This window comes from Rhinopithecus roxellana, chromosome 7, assembly GCF_007565055.1.
Source record: "Rhinopithecus roxellana isolate Shanxi Qingling chromosome 7, ASM756505v1, whole genome shotgun sequence".
Lineage (NCBI taxonomy): Eukaryota > Metazoa > Chordata > Mammalia > Primates > Cercopithecidae > Rhinopithecus > Rhinopithecus roxellana.
The window spans coordinates 130,692,697-130,705,663 of NC_044555.1; the positions used below are offsets into that span (position 1 = coordinate 130,692,697).

At 39.7% G+C, this 12,967-nt stretch overlaps 1 protein-coding gene across 1 annotated transcript; it reads right to left on the reverse strand.

Annotated features, from left to right (window-relative positions):
* LOC104657809 (sarcoma antigen 1-like) lies at positions 1-12,756 on the reverse strand. Its single transcript, XM_030933666.1, is given in 10 exon segments — positions 1-20; positions 540-680; positions 929-1,069; positions 1,242-1,382; positions 2,007-2,147; positions 2,394-2,534; positions 4,125-4,259; positions 4,945-5,037; positions 7,807-7,939; positions 12,670-12,756. Coding segments are annotated over 10 exon segments (1,173 nt in total).
* Between the last annotated feature and the right edge of the window lie 211 nt (positions 12,757-12,967).

The window sequence follows — 12,967 nt, forward strand, 5'->3', positions numbered from 1 at the left end:
TTAAGACAACTTTTTAAAACCTGAAATGAAAGAGGTATTCCATTAACCAGAGGATATCTACAGCATCTATGAGATGTAAGAGGTAGTAGTGGATACAAAATAGAATTTACCATCTACATGCAAATAGAAAATGCATCCTCATGGAAAGATACAAACTAGAAAAATACAAAGTGAATCAACTGAGGGCCCACATCCACTCCCAGATTATGATAAATTTGGAAGGCTCCATGGCATTGGAAGAAAGTGTGAGAATAAGATAATACCAACTTAAATGCCTGCGGAAATAGCCTGAAGTATGATTTAGGGCCGGCCGTGAAGTAAGTGCCTTATTTCAACCCACAGGTATATCCCACTGATGCTCAGCTTCTAAGAAATTATTGCATAGAGCAAGAGGACATGACAGGTGGTATTCTGAGCTTAAGAAATATCTCAAATAGAGCTTAAGAAATATGATACAACAAAACCACCTTCTCCCCTTCATGACACTATGCATGCATATGGAAACCAAGTAGGAAAATTTAATTAAAAGCTGAACATACACAGATCTCTGGTACTCATGGCCGGAATACCAGCTCCTGCCATATTAGTAAGCCCTGATAGAACATTTGACAAGACGTTATCTGGTTGCGGTTGGCTATTTTCCATCCTCTCTTCATGGACACTGGGATTGGCGATAGCATCTGGAAACCAAATGAAGAGGTTGAGCTGTGAGGTAAGTGCATTATGTCAACCCCACAGATATACCCATCTGATGCTCAATTTCTAGGAAATTATCAAAGAAAGCAGGGGAGGATAAGCCAGGTGGCTAACGACACCTCCCAAATTGAGGCTAGGAAAGAATATACAACAAAATTACCTTCTACCATTCATGAAAATATGCCTGCTTAGAGAAACCAAGTAGGCCAGTACAACTAATAAGCAGACATACACAGATCCCTGGTACTCATGGATGAAATTCCAGCTGCTGCCATATTACCAAGCCATGGTGGAGCAGTTGATGAGACGTTATCAGGGGCTGGTTGATCGTTGTTTATCTTCTCTTCACAGACGTTGTGAATGACTGCAACATCTGGAAACCAAATGAAGTGGTTGAGCTGTGAGGTAAGTGCATTATATCAACCAAAGAGGCATACCCCTCTGATGCTCAGTATCTAGGGAATTATCTCATAAAGAAGGAGGATATACCAGTTAGCAATCTGAGAAAACCAAGTAGGACAGTACAACTGAATAAGCAAACATACGCTGATCCCTGGTACTCATGGCTGGAATACCAGCTGTTGCCAAATAAGTAAGTCCTGGTAGAAGAGTTGACAAGACGTTATTAGGTAATGGTTGGTTATTTTCCATCCTCTCTTCGTGGACACTTTGAGTGACGGTAGCATCTGAAAGCCAAAGGAATAGGTCGAACTGTGAGGTAACTGCATTATGTCAACGCCACAGGTATATATATCCCTCTGAGACTCAGTTTCTAAGAAATTGTTCCATAATACAGGTGGTGATCTGAGACCCCTCAAATTTAGGCTAGAAAAGATAATACGACAAAACCACCATCTTCCCTGCATGACACTGCATGTGTATGGAAACCAAGTAGGACAGTACAACTACTAAACAAACATGCGCTGATCCCTGGTACTCTTGGGTGGAATGCCAGCTCCTGCGAAATTCATAAGCCCTGATGTAACAGTTGACAAGAATGTATCAGGTGCTGTTTGGTCAATTTTTGTCTTTTCTCCACAGACATTGTGAGTGATGGTGAAATCTGAAAACCACATGAAGAGGTTGAGCTGTGAGGTAAGTGCATTTTGTCAGCCCTACAGGTATATACCTCTGATGTTCAGTTTCTAGGAAGTTATCTAAGAAAGCAGGGGAGGCTATGCCAGGTGGCCAACTGAGATCCCTCAAATGGAGGCTAGGAAAGAATACTACAAAACCACCTTCTACCCTTCATGAAAATATGTATGCATATGGAAATCAAGTGTGACAGTACAACTAATTAATAGACATACAGAGATCCCTGCTACTCATGGATGGAATACCAGCTGCTGCCATATGAACAAGCTGCAGTGGAACAGTTGACTCAACATTATCAGTTTGGCATTGGCCATTTTCCGTCGTCTCTTCATGGACATTCTGTGTGATGGTAGCATCTGGAAACAAAAGGAAGAGGTCAAGCTGTGATGTAAGTGCATTATGTCAGTCCCACTGGTATATCCCACTGATGATCAGTTTCTAGAAAATTATCCCATAAAGCAGGATAATACATCATATGATGATCTGAGGCCCCTCAAGTTGAGGTCAGGAAAGATAATTCACAAAACAATCTTCTTCCCTTCATGACACTATGCATGCATACGGAAACCAAGAAGGACAGTGCAAGAAAAAAACATACCTACACAGATCCCTGTTACTCACTGCAGGAATACCAGTTCCTGCCATATTAATAAGCCCAGATAGAACATTTGACAAGACATTATCCTGTTGCAGTTGGCCATTTTGCATCCTCTCTCCGTGGACATCGTGATTGACAGTGGCAACTGAAAACCAAATGAAGAGGTCGAGTTGTAAGGTAAGTGAATTTTGCCAACCCGACAGGTATACACCTCTGAGGCTCAGTTTCTAGGAAATTATCACATAAAGCAGGAGGATACACCAGGTGGTGATCTGAGACCCCACAAATTCAGCTCATGAAAGACAATACAATAAAACTACATTCTTCCATTTATGACACTGCATGCATATGGAAACGAAGTAGGATAGTACAACTAGCAAACAAACATACACTCATCCCTGGCACTCAGGGGTGGAATACCAGCTCCTGCCAAATTAATAAGAGTTGACAAGACGTTATCGGGACTGGTTGGCTGTTATTTATCTTCTCTTCACGGACATTGTGAGTGACGCTAGCATCTGGAAAACAAACATAGTGGATGAGCTCTGAGGTAATTACGTGCAGTATGTCAATCCCACAGGGATACCCCTCTGATGCTGAGTATCTAGGAATTTATCTCATAAAGAACTAGGATATACTAGGGAGCCCTCTGAGAACCCTCAAATCGAGGCCAGAAAACATAATATGACAACACCACCTTCTTCCCTTGATGACAATATGCATGAATATAGAAACCAAGTAGGACACTACAACTAGTAAACAAACATACACTGATCCCTGGTACTCATGTCCAGAATACCAGCTGCTGCCAAGTAATAACCACTGGTTGAACAGTTGACAACACGTTATTAGGTTGGGGTTGGTCATTTTCCATCTTCTCTTCATGGACATTGTGAGTGACTTCATTGGAAAACAAATGAAGAGAGTGAGCTGTGAGGAAGTGCATTATGTCAACCTCACAGGTATATCCCTGTGATGCTCAGCTTCTAAGAAATTACTGCATAAAGCCGGAGGACATCACAGTTGGTGATGTGACATCCCTCAAATTGAGCGCACGAAAGATAATACAACAAAACCTCCATCTCCTTTTCATGACACTATGCATGCATATGGAAACCAAGTGGGACAATCCAATTTATAAGTGAACATACCCAGATCATTGGTACTCATGGCTGGAATAACAGCTCCTGCCATATTAATAAGCCCTGTTGGAGCAGTTGATAAGACATTATCAGATTGGGGTTGGCCATTTTCCATCTTCTCTTCAGGGACAGTGAAGGTGACTGTAGCATCTGGAAACCAAATGAAGAGGTTGAGCTGTGAGATACGTGTATTATGGTAACCCCTCACGTATATCTTTCTGATGTTCAGTTTCTAGGAAATTATCTAAGAAAGGAGGGAGGATATGCCAGGTGGCCATCTGAGACCCATCAAATTGAGACTAGTAAAGAATATACAACAATATCACCTTCTTCCCCTCAGTACAATCTGGAAACCAAACGAAGAGGTTGAGCTGTAAGGTAAGCGCATTATCAGCCCCACAGGTATATCCCTCTGATGCTCAGTTTCTAGGAAATTATCAAGAAAAGCAGGGGAGGACATGCCAGGTGACCATCTGAGACCTCTCAAATTGAGGATAGGAAAGAATATACAACAAAACTGACTTCTACCCTTCACGAAAATATGCATGCTTATTGAAAACAACTATGACAGTACAACTAATTAGCAGACGTACACAGATCCCTGATACTCGTGGATGGAGCTGCAGCCATATGACCAAGCTGTGGTGGAACAGTTGACAAGACATTATCAGTTTGGGGTTGATAGTTTTCCATCCTCTCTTCACGGACATTGTGAGTGATGGTAACATCTGGAAACCAATGGAACAGGTTGAGCTGTGAGGTAAGTGCATTATGAAAACCTCACCGGTATATCCCACTGATGCTCAGTTTCCAGGAAATTATCCAATAAAGCAGGAAAATACATCATGTAATGATCTGAGGCCCCTAAATTTGGGGCCAGGAAAAATAATTCAACAAAACAACCTTCTTCCCTTCATGACACTATGCTTGCATATGGAAGCCAAGGAGGACACTACAACTAATAAACAAACATACACAGATCCCTGGTACTCATCGCTGGAATACCAGCTTCTGCCATATTAATCAGCCCTGATAGAACATTTGACAAGATGTTATCCGTTTACAGTTGACCATTTTCCTTCCTCTCTTCATGGACATTGGGATTGACGGTAGCATGCGGAAACCAAGTGAAGAGGTTGAGCTGTAAGGTAAGTGCATTATGTCAGTCCACAGGCCTATCTGTCTGATGTCCAGTTTCTAGGAAATTATCTAAAAAAGCAGGGAAGGATATGCCGGGTGGCCACCTGATACCCCTCAAATTGAGGCCAGGAAAGAATATACTACAAAACCACCTACCACCATTCATGAAAATATGCCTGCTTATGGAAACCAAGTAGGACAAGTCCAAATAATAAGCAGACATACACAGATCCCTCATGCTCGTGGATGAAACTCCAGCTGCTGCCATATTACCAAGCCATGGTGGAGCAGTCGGCAAGGCATTATCAGGTGCTGGTTGACTGTTATTTATCTTCTCTTCACGGATGTTGTGAGTGACTGCAGCATCTGGAAACCAAATGAGGTGGTTGAGCTGTGAGGTAAGTGCATTATGTCAGCTGCACAGGCATACCCCCCTGATGCTCAGTATCTAGGAAATCATCTCATATAGAAAGAGGATACACCAGTTAGCAATCTGCAATCTGAGAACCCTAAAATTGAGGCCAGAAAAGATAAAACAACAAAATTACCTTTTTCCCTCATGACACTATGCATATAGTGCATAGTGGAAACCAAGTAGAACAGTATAACATGTGAGCAAAGTTACACTGATCCCTGATACTCATGTATTGAAATATCAGCTGTTGCCATATTAATAAACGCTGGTGGAACTGTTGTCGCGACATTACCGGGTGCTGGCTGGCCATTTTTTATCTTCTCTTCATGGACATTGTGAGTGATGCTAGCATCTGGAAACCAAATGAAGAGGTTGAGCTGCAAGATAGGTGTGTTTTGTCCCATCCTCCCCCAGAGGGACAGCTATGTATTCATCAGTTTCTAGGGAATTGTTTATTTCATGAAACAGAAGGATTTACCACGTGGAAATCTCAGATCTTGCAAATAGAGATCAGGTAGGTAATACAATAAAACTAACTTCTTACCTCTTGGCATAATGAATACGCGCAGTAAAGAAGTGCAACAGCAGAATAAACATTCACAGGTTTTTGTACTCATCATTTTGTGTCATCTTGCTGTCCTTTACATTTCTCATTTGATATTATTTGTATAGTTCACCTATAAATACCATGCTGTGTGCAGCAGGAAGCCAGACTAAGTGACCCTCCTTAACCTGCTTCCTTTCTACCCCAAATATTCTGAGAAAATAGACGTGGCTATTGGAGTTGAGCACTCTTATCTCCACTCAATCATCACACATCTGTGTTTTTATATGATTCTACAGATCCTTCCCTTTTGTCTAGAAAAAGTGACTTTCTTTTCACTCCAGGTCTGACACCTCTTTCATTTATTCATCATCTGTGGTAGGCAGCATGCCAGGAGCTGGGGATCAGCAGTAAACAGCCCAGAGAGCAACGTTGCCTGCCCTTGTGGAGCTCACATCCTTATGGGGCAGTCAGACAGTACATGCACAATGAGCAAATGAAGCAAGCAGCACTGGGCTGGTGTTGGGGAAGCAGTCCACAGACCTATGGGAGACAGCAGCAGAGGGAGCCTCAGGGGAGACTGCTGGTTTGACAGTGCCTTCTGAAGAGGTGCCGTTGGGCAGGGCTTGGAGAAGAAGCAGAGCCTCCTGTGTAGAGGCAGAGGGAGAGTTCCAGGTTGCGGTGAGGCCAAAGGTAGGGGATGGAGTGGGGATGGATTGGGCACTACAGAGCTGAAGGACAGAGGCAGAGAGAGCCAGGAGGAAATGGATGGGACCTGTGTTAGGAGAGGGTGATAGAGGCCAGGCCGTGCAGAGAGGCTTGCAGACCAAAGCCAGTTCAGGGTCTGTTCTGAGTGCTTAGGAGAGTTGAGGATGGGTTTTCAGGAGGGACATGGCATAATGTGATTTACACACTGACATAATTATCTAGCCACAGGGTTAGAGAGTATGTGATAGATGAGTGAAGATTAGAAAAACAGAACTAAGAAGGTATTCTACTAGCTTGGAGAGAGATCATGGCAGTGTGCATTGGAGGGATAGAGAGAAATGGTTGGATGCAGAATTTATACTGGGCATTGACTGCTGGACTTGCTAAGAGATGGGAAATGAGAGAGTAATAAAAGAATCATAAGATAACTCATAAGTGACTTTAAGTATTTTGATGTGAACTACTAAGTAAAAGTACATCAGGGGTGTTCAGGAGGTGTTAGGAAACTGACTATGAGAGCCGAGTGCTGCCAACTCTTCCTGAATCTGCTTCAGTGACCTTATGTTGAGAGTTTGAACTAGGCCATGGTGGGATTATATGCACTATGGATAGCTACAAACTCTAAAAACCAAGACTTCTAAATCCCCTATACCTGTGAACATCTGGTTGTTACACTTTTGTGGATGTTTCACTTAATGGACAGTATCTTTAACTGAAATAGTGAAGACTAAAAGTAGAGTATTTTTGGAGAGAGGGAGGTCAGAAATTTGAACATGTAGGGCCAGTTGAATTTTAGATGCCTATTAGACACCCAGTAGAGATACCACGTGTGTAGTTGCATTTGAGTCTGGATTTCAGGAGCAAGTTGTAGTCTAGAAGTATAATGGTGAGAGCTTTTTTAGTGTGAATCATTTACAATTCTAAGACAGCATGGCATCACCTAAGGAGATAGTACATTGAAGGGAAGAGAGCCTAGGATCATGCTAAATATCTGAAATATTTAGAGATGGGAAGGCAGGGGAGAAAAACAAAAAGGAGAAGAAAAATGAGTCTCAAGTAACACGGTAAGAAATCCAGGTATCTGGGGACCCAAGAAGCTTTCCGTGCAGGAGGAAGTAAACAACTGTGTCACATGTTGCTGAGACATTAATGCCAAAATGCAACAAACACTGGTGACCTTGATGATAGTAGTTTCATGGAGTACACTAAGAAGCCAGACTGCATTGGGTTAGAGCGGAGTGTGAGGACAGACAGAAAGTGAGCAGACACATCCTCTTGTTGAGCCCACCATCTCCTTCTGCCCCAGGAACCTGCTTCATTCATCTAACACAGCAACTCCAAATTGTTGCACCTAATTAGAACCTTGCCCTTCCACTTGCAAATGGGCTCATATCTGTTCATCCCTCAAGGACATGACTACAATTGTCCTTTGACATGGTTGAGGCCCAGAGATTGCATTCCCCTACACCTTCCTGTTTGTCTAGTCACAGGGACATAGTCTTCCTTCTCTTAGATGAAGAGTGTCTCTTGGATTTTCTGGAATGTTTCTTTTTGCTTTGAAGCCCTGTTGCAACTTGATTTACTTCATCACCCCTCATTTGCTGAAAAACATCAGTGAAAATATTCCATTAAGGTCAAATCCAACCATTGCAAAGTCACAGTCTTCATATGCATACACAGCCATCCATTTATATAGTTAATATAAAGTTTTAGTCACAGGTCAAAGATTTATCATCACTCAACACACGAGATGCTCTCAGAAGAGGCAAGCTAATTTTAATCTAGTCTCAGTGAAACAAGGAAAGGTAAAATACAAGGTGTTATCCAAAGTCAAACATGGTACAGTCATGATTAATCAGAATGTTTGGGGAAAGAGTGGTTTTCATCAACCAAAGGAATAAACACATGATTATCTCTCTAATGAAGTAGGCATCATTTTGTCTCAGCCCTTGTTAGGGGACAAAAAAAAAGTCTTTCTTATCTTTCAGTGCTTTAAAGCTACATATTAACAAATACTGATTAATACTTTATTAGATGATACATATAGATAGTGAAGGGTAGGATAGATCGAAAAGGTAAATGTTCCCACCATGTAAATGTTCCCACACATGGTGTTCCCAGACATGGTGGGAACATTTACCTTTTCAATCTATCTTACCCTTCACTATCTATATGTATCATTAGGTATATCATATAGATATATACAGATATCGTTATATCTATATGCATCACTGTCTATATTTATCTATATGCTTAATTCCCCAAGCATTCTGATTAATCATGAGTGTGCCATGTGTGACTTTGGATAACATCTTATATTTTACCTTCCCTTGTTTCACTGAGACTAGATTAAAATTAACTTGCCTTTTCTGAGAGCATCATGTGTGTTGAGTAATGATAAATCTTTTTTTCCAATATGTTGATGTAGGAGTCAGGCAGGGGTAGGGCATGCTTTGCAATGTTGATGGTAGATAAAACATGAAATTCAAGGGTATTGTAGGTTAACTAAAAGCTGTTTTCATCAAAGGATAACCCAAGAATATGCTCCTGACTACCAGAGGTACCAAGAAGAGCTGGTACTACTTCTACTGAAAGTATTCCAAAAAATTGAAAAGGAGGGACTCCTACCTAACTCATTTTATGAGGCTAGCATCATCTTGATACCAAAATCTGGCAGAGATACAACAAAAAAAGAAAACTTCAGGCCAGTATTCCTCATGAACATCGATGCAAAAATCCTCAATAAAATACTGGAAAACTGAATCCAATAGCACATCAAAAAGCTTATTCACCATGATCAAGTTGGCTTCATCCCCAGGATGCAGGGTCGTTTCAGAATAGGCAAATCAATGAATGTAATTCATTACATAAACAGAACTAATGATAAAAATCACATGATTATCTCAATAGATGCAGAAAAGGCCTTTGATAAAATTCAACATCCCTTTATATTAAAAGCTCTCAATAAACCAGGTACTGAAAAAAATACCTCAAAATAATAAGAACCATATATGACAAACCCACAGCCAATATCATGCTGAATGGGAAAAAGCTGGAAGTATTCCCCATGAAACTTCCACAAGACAAGGATGCCCTCCCTCACCATTCCTATTTAACATAGTATCAGATGTTCTGGCCACGGCAATCAGGCAAGACAAAGAAATAAAGAGTATTCGAACAGGGAGAGAGGACGTCAAATTATCTTTGTTTGCAGATGACATGACCCTATATCTAGAAAATCCCATCATCTCAGCCCAAAAGTTTCTTAAGCTGATAAGCAACTTCAGCAAAGTCTCAGGATACAAAATCCATGTGCAAAATTGCTAGCATTCCTATACACCAAAAACAGGCAAGCAGAGAGACAAATCATGAATGAACTCCCATTCACAATTACTACAAAAAGAATAAAGTACCAGGAATACACTAAGAAGGGAAGTGAAGTACCTCTTCAGAGAGAACTACAAACCACTGCTCAAGGAAATCAGAGAGGACACAAATAAATGGAAAAACATTCCATGCTCGTGGATAGGAAGAAACAATATCGTGAAAATGGCCATACTGCCTAAAGTAATTTAGAGATTCCATGCTATTCCCATTAAACTACCATTGACATTCTTCACAGAGTGAGAAGAAGCTATTTTAAAATTCATATGCAACCAAAAAAGAGCCAGAATAGGCAAGACAATCCTAAGCAAAAAGAACAAAGCTAGAGACATCACACTACCTAACTTCAAACTATACTACAGGGCTGCAGTAACTGAAACAGCATTTTCCTGGTACAAAAACAGATACATAGACCAATGGAACAGAATAGAGAACTCAGAAATAAGACCGCACAGTGATAACCATCTGTTCTTCTACAAACCTGACAAAAAAAAAGCAATGGGGACAGGATTCCCCATATAATTAATGGTGCTGTGAGAACTGGCTAGCCATATGCAAAAATTGAAAGTGGACCCCTTACACCTTATACAAAATACAAAATCCTTACACCTCATACAAAAATTAACTCAAGATGGATTAAAGACTTAAATGTAAAACCCAAAACTATAAAAACCCTAGAAAAAATATAGGCAATACTATTCAGGACATAGGCACGGGCAAAGATTTCATGACAAAAATGTCAAAAGCAATGGCAACAAAAGCAAAAATTGACAAACAGGATCTAATTAAACTAAAGAGCTTACGCATAGCAAAATGAACTATAATCAGAGTGTACAGACAACCTACAGAATGGGAGAAAACTTTTGCAATCTGTCCATCTGACAAAGGTCTACTATCCAGACTCTACAAGAAACTTAAACAAATTTACAAAAGAAAAGCAACCCCATTAAAAAGTGGGCAAAGGACGTGAACAGACAGTTCTCAAAAGAAGACATTCACGCAGCCAAAAAACATATGAAAAAGAAAGCTCAACATCACTGATCATTATAAAAATGCAAATCAAAACCACATAATATCTCTTGCCAGTCAGAATGGCGATTATTAAAACATCAAGAAACAACAGATGCTGGCAAGGTTGTGGAGAAAAAGGAATGCTTTTACACTGTTGGTGGGAGTGTAAATTACTTCAACCATGTGGAAGACAGGGTGGTGATTCCCCAAAGATCCACAGGCAGAAATATAATTTGATCTAGCAATCCCATTCCTGGGTATATACCCAAAGAAATATAAATCATTCTATTATAAAGACACATGCACGCATATGTTCATTGCAGCACTATTCACAATAGCAAAGACGTGGAATCAACCCAAATGTCCATCAATGATAGACTGGGTAAAGAAAATGTAGTACATATACACCATAAAATAACATGCAGCCATAAAAAGGAATGAGATCATGTCTTTGTAGAAACATGAATAGAGCTGGAAGCCTTTAACCTCAGAAAAGTAATGCAGGAATAGAAAACCAAACAGTGCATGTTCTCACTTATAAGTGGGAGCTGAATGATGAGAACACATGGACACTTGGGTGGGGGGGGCAACACACACTGGGGCCTGTTGAGGGGAGGGGTAGTGGGTAGGGAGACCATCAGGAAGAATAGCTAATGGATGTTGGGCTTAATACCAAGGTGATGGGTTGATAGATCCAGCAAACCACGATGGCACACATTTACCTATGTAACAAACCTGCACATCATGCATATGTACCTTACAACATAAAAGCTGAAAAACAAAGAATATGCTCCTGCATTAAATATTTAATAAAATTTATATTTTATATTAATAATAAATGTATTTATATTTATTATACAAATTTATTGTTTAATAAAAATTTACATTATTTTATTAATAATAAATATTAACAACAATAAATACATTTGTATTTATTATATAAATTTTATTACATATAGTATTTAATAAAAATGTTTACATATAATGTTGATTTAAAAATTTTCTGAACTATTTTCATTTCCTATAAAATAGGGGCTTAGAATCTATGAAAACATTTTTACCAGACATTTACTACCCTCCAGGTACTGTTCTAAATGCTTTACATGTATTAACTCAATCCTTGGCCAATCCCTATGAGTGAGGTGTGATTCTTATCTCTATTGTTAAAAAAGAGAAAATAAAGGCACAGAAAATTGAGGAAAAGTTTAATTAATTGAGGAATTTTGGGAATGTGGTGGAATAAGTTTAGTCTGGTTTTGTTACAGAAGAGATTATTGCCTATCTGTGTCCTTATGCCAATGGTCTCATCCACAACTGCAGATGCAATCTATTTTGTCTTCATGTTTTAATTGTGGAGTTAGTATGTCTCTCTCATACACAATACAAAACTCATATTAAGATCTCCTTTAGGACAGTCCAATTATGGCAACAGCACCTAGTGCTTCATATTCCATGAGGAATACTTAGTCATTTTTTAGATAGAGCACTAGAGACTTGGATAACAGAAACAGAGACTGTAGACTGTAATCTCAATATGAAAGGAGTTATTTTGGGGAGTGGGAAAAAATACAGACTCTGGAATCAGAAAGGTATGCGTTCAAACCCTGGCTCTATCTCCTATCATGTGTCACTTGGGGCAAGCCATTTGATCATTGTCAGCCTTGATTTCTTACTAAAGGGGATATAGTAATACACATCTGCAAAACAATTATGAGCATTAAATGTGATAATTAAAAACATCAGTTCCTTGCACAATGAATCCACTCTTGGATCAAAAAATTCCCATTTTATGTTCACATAAGAATTCCTGTGTCATGTTTCTTTTTCGTTTAAATCAAGAGAATTAACACATATAGTTCATATTTATCTTTTCAATGAGAAAATAATTATACTAAGAACGTCACAATTAGGGCAGAAATAGAAAGAGTTATCTTACCTGCCCATCATTTGTAAACACATAGCCAACAGTATGAAGTTCTTCAGGTGGAGTTGGTTGACTCGTTTGAAGTGGAGAAGCCTGCATCTGCAGATAGTCCTCATAATTAAGTATGTGTGTTACTAGAACACTTTGATTTATAACTGGAACATAACTGGCACATGAATCGGTACTATACAGCTGAAATATATGATCCTCTTGAGAGTACATGATCACAGACTGTCTTAGCAAAGTGTGCCTTGGTACCAGAGTTTAGAATCTCATATCCAGAATCTATATCATGTTCCGTGATCCAGAT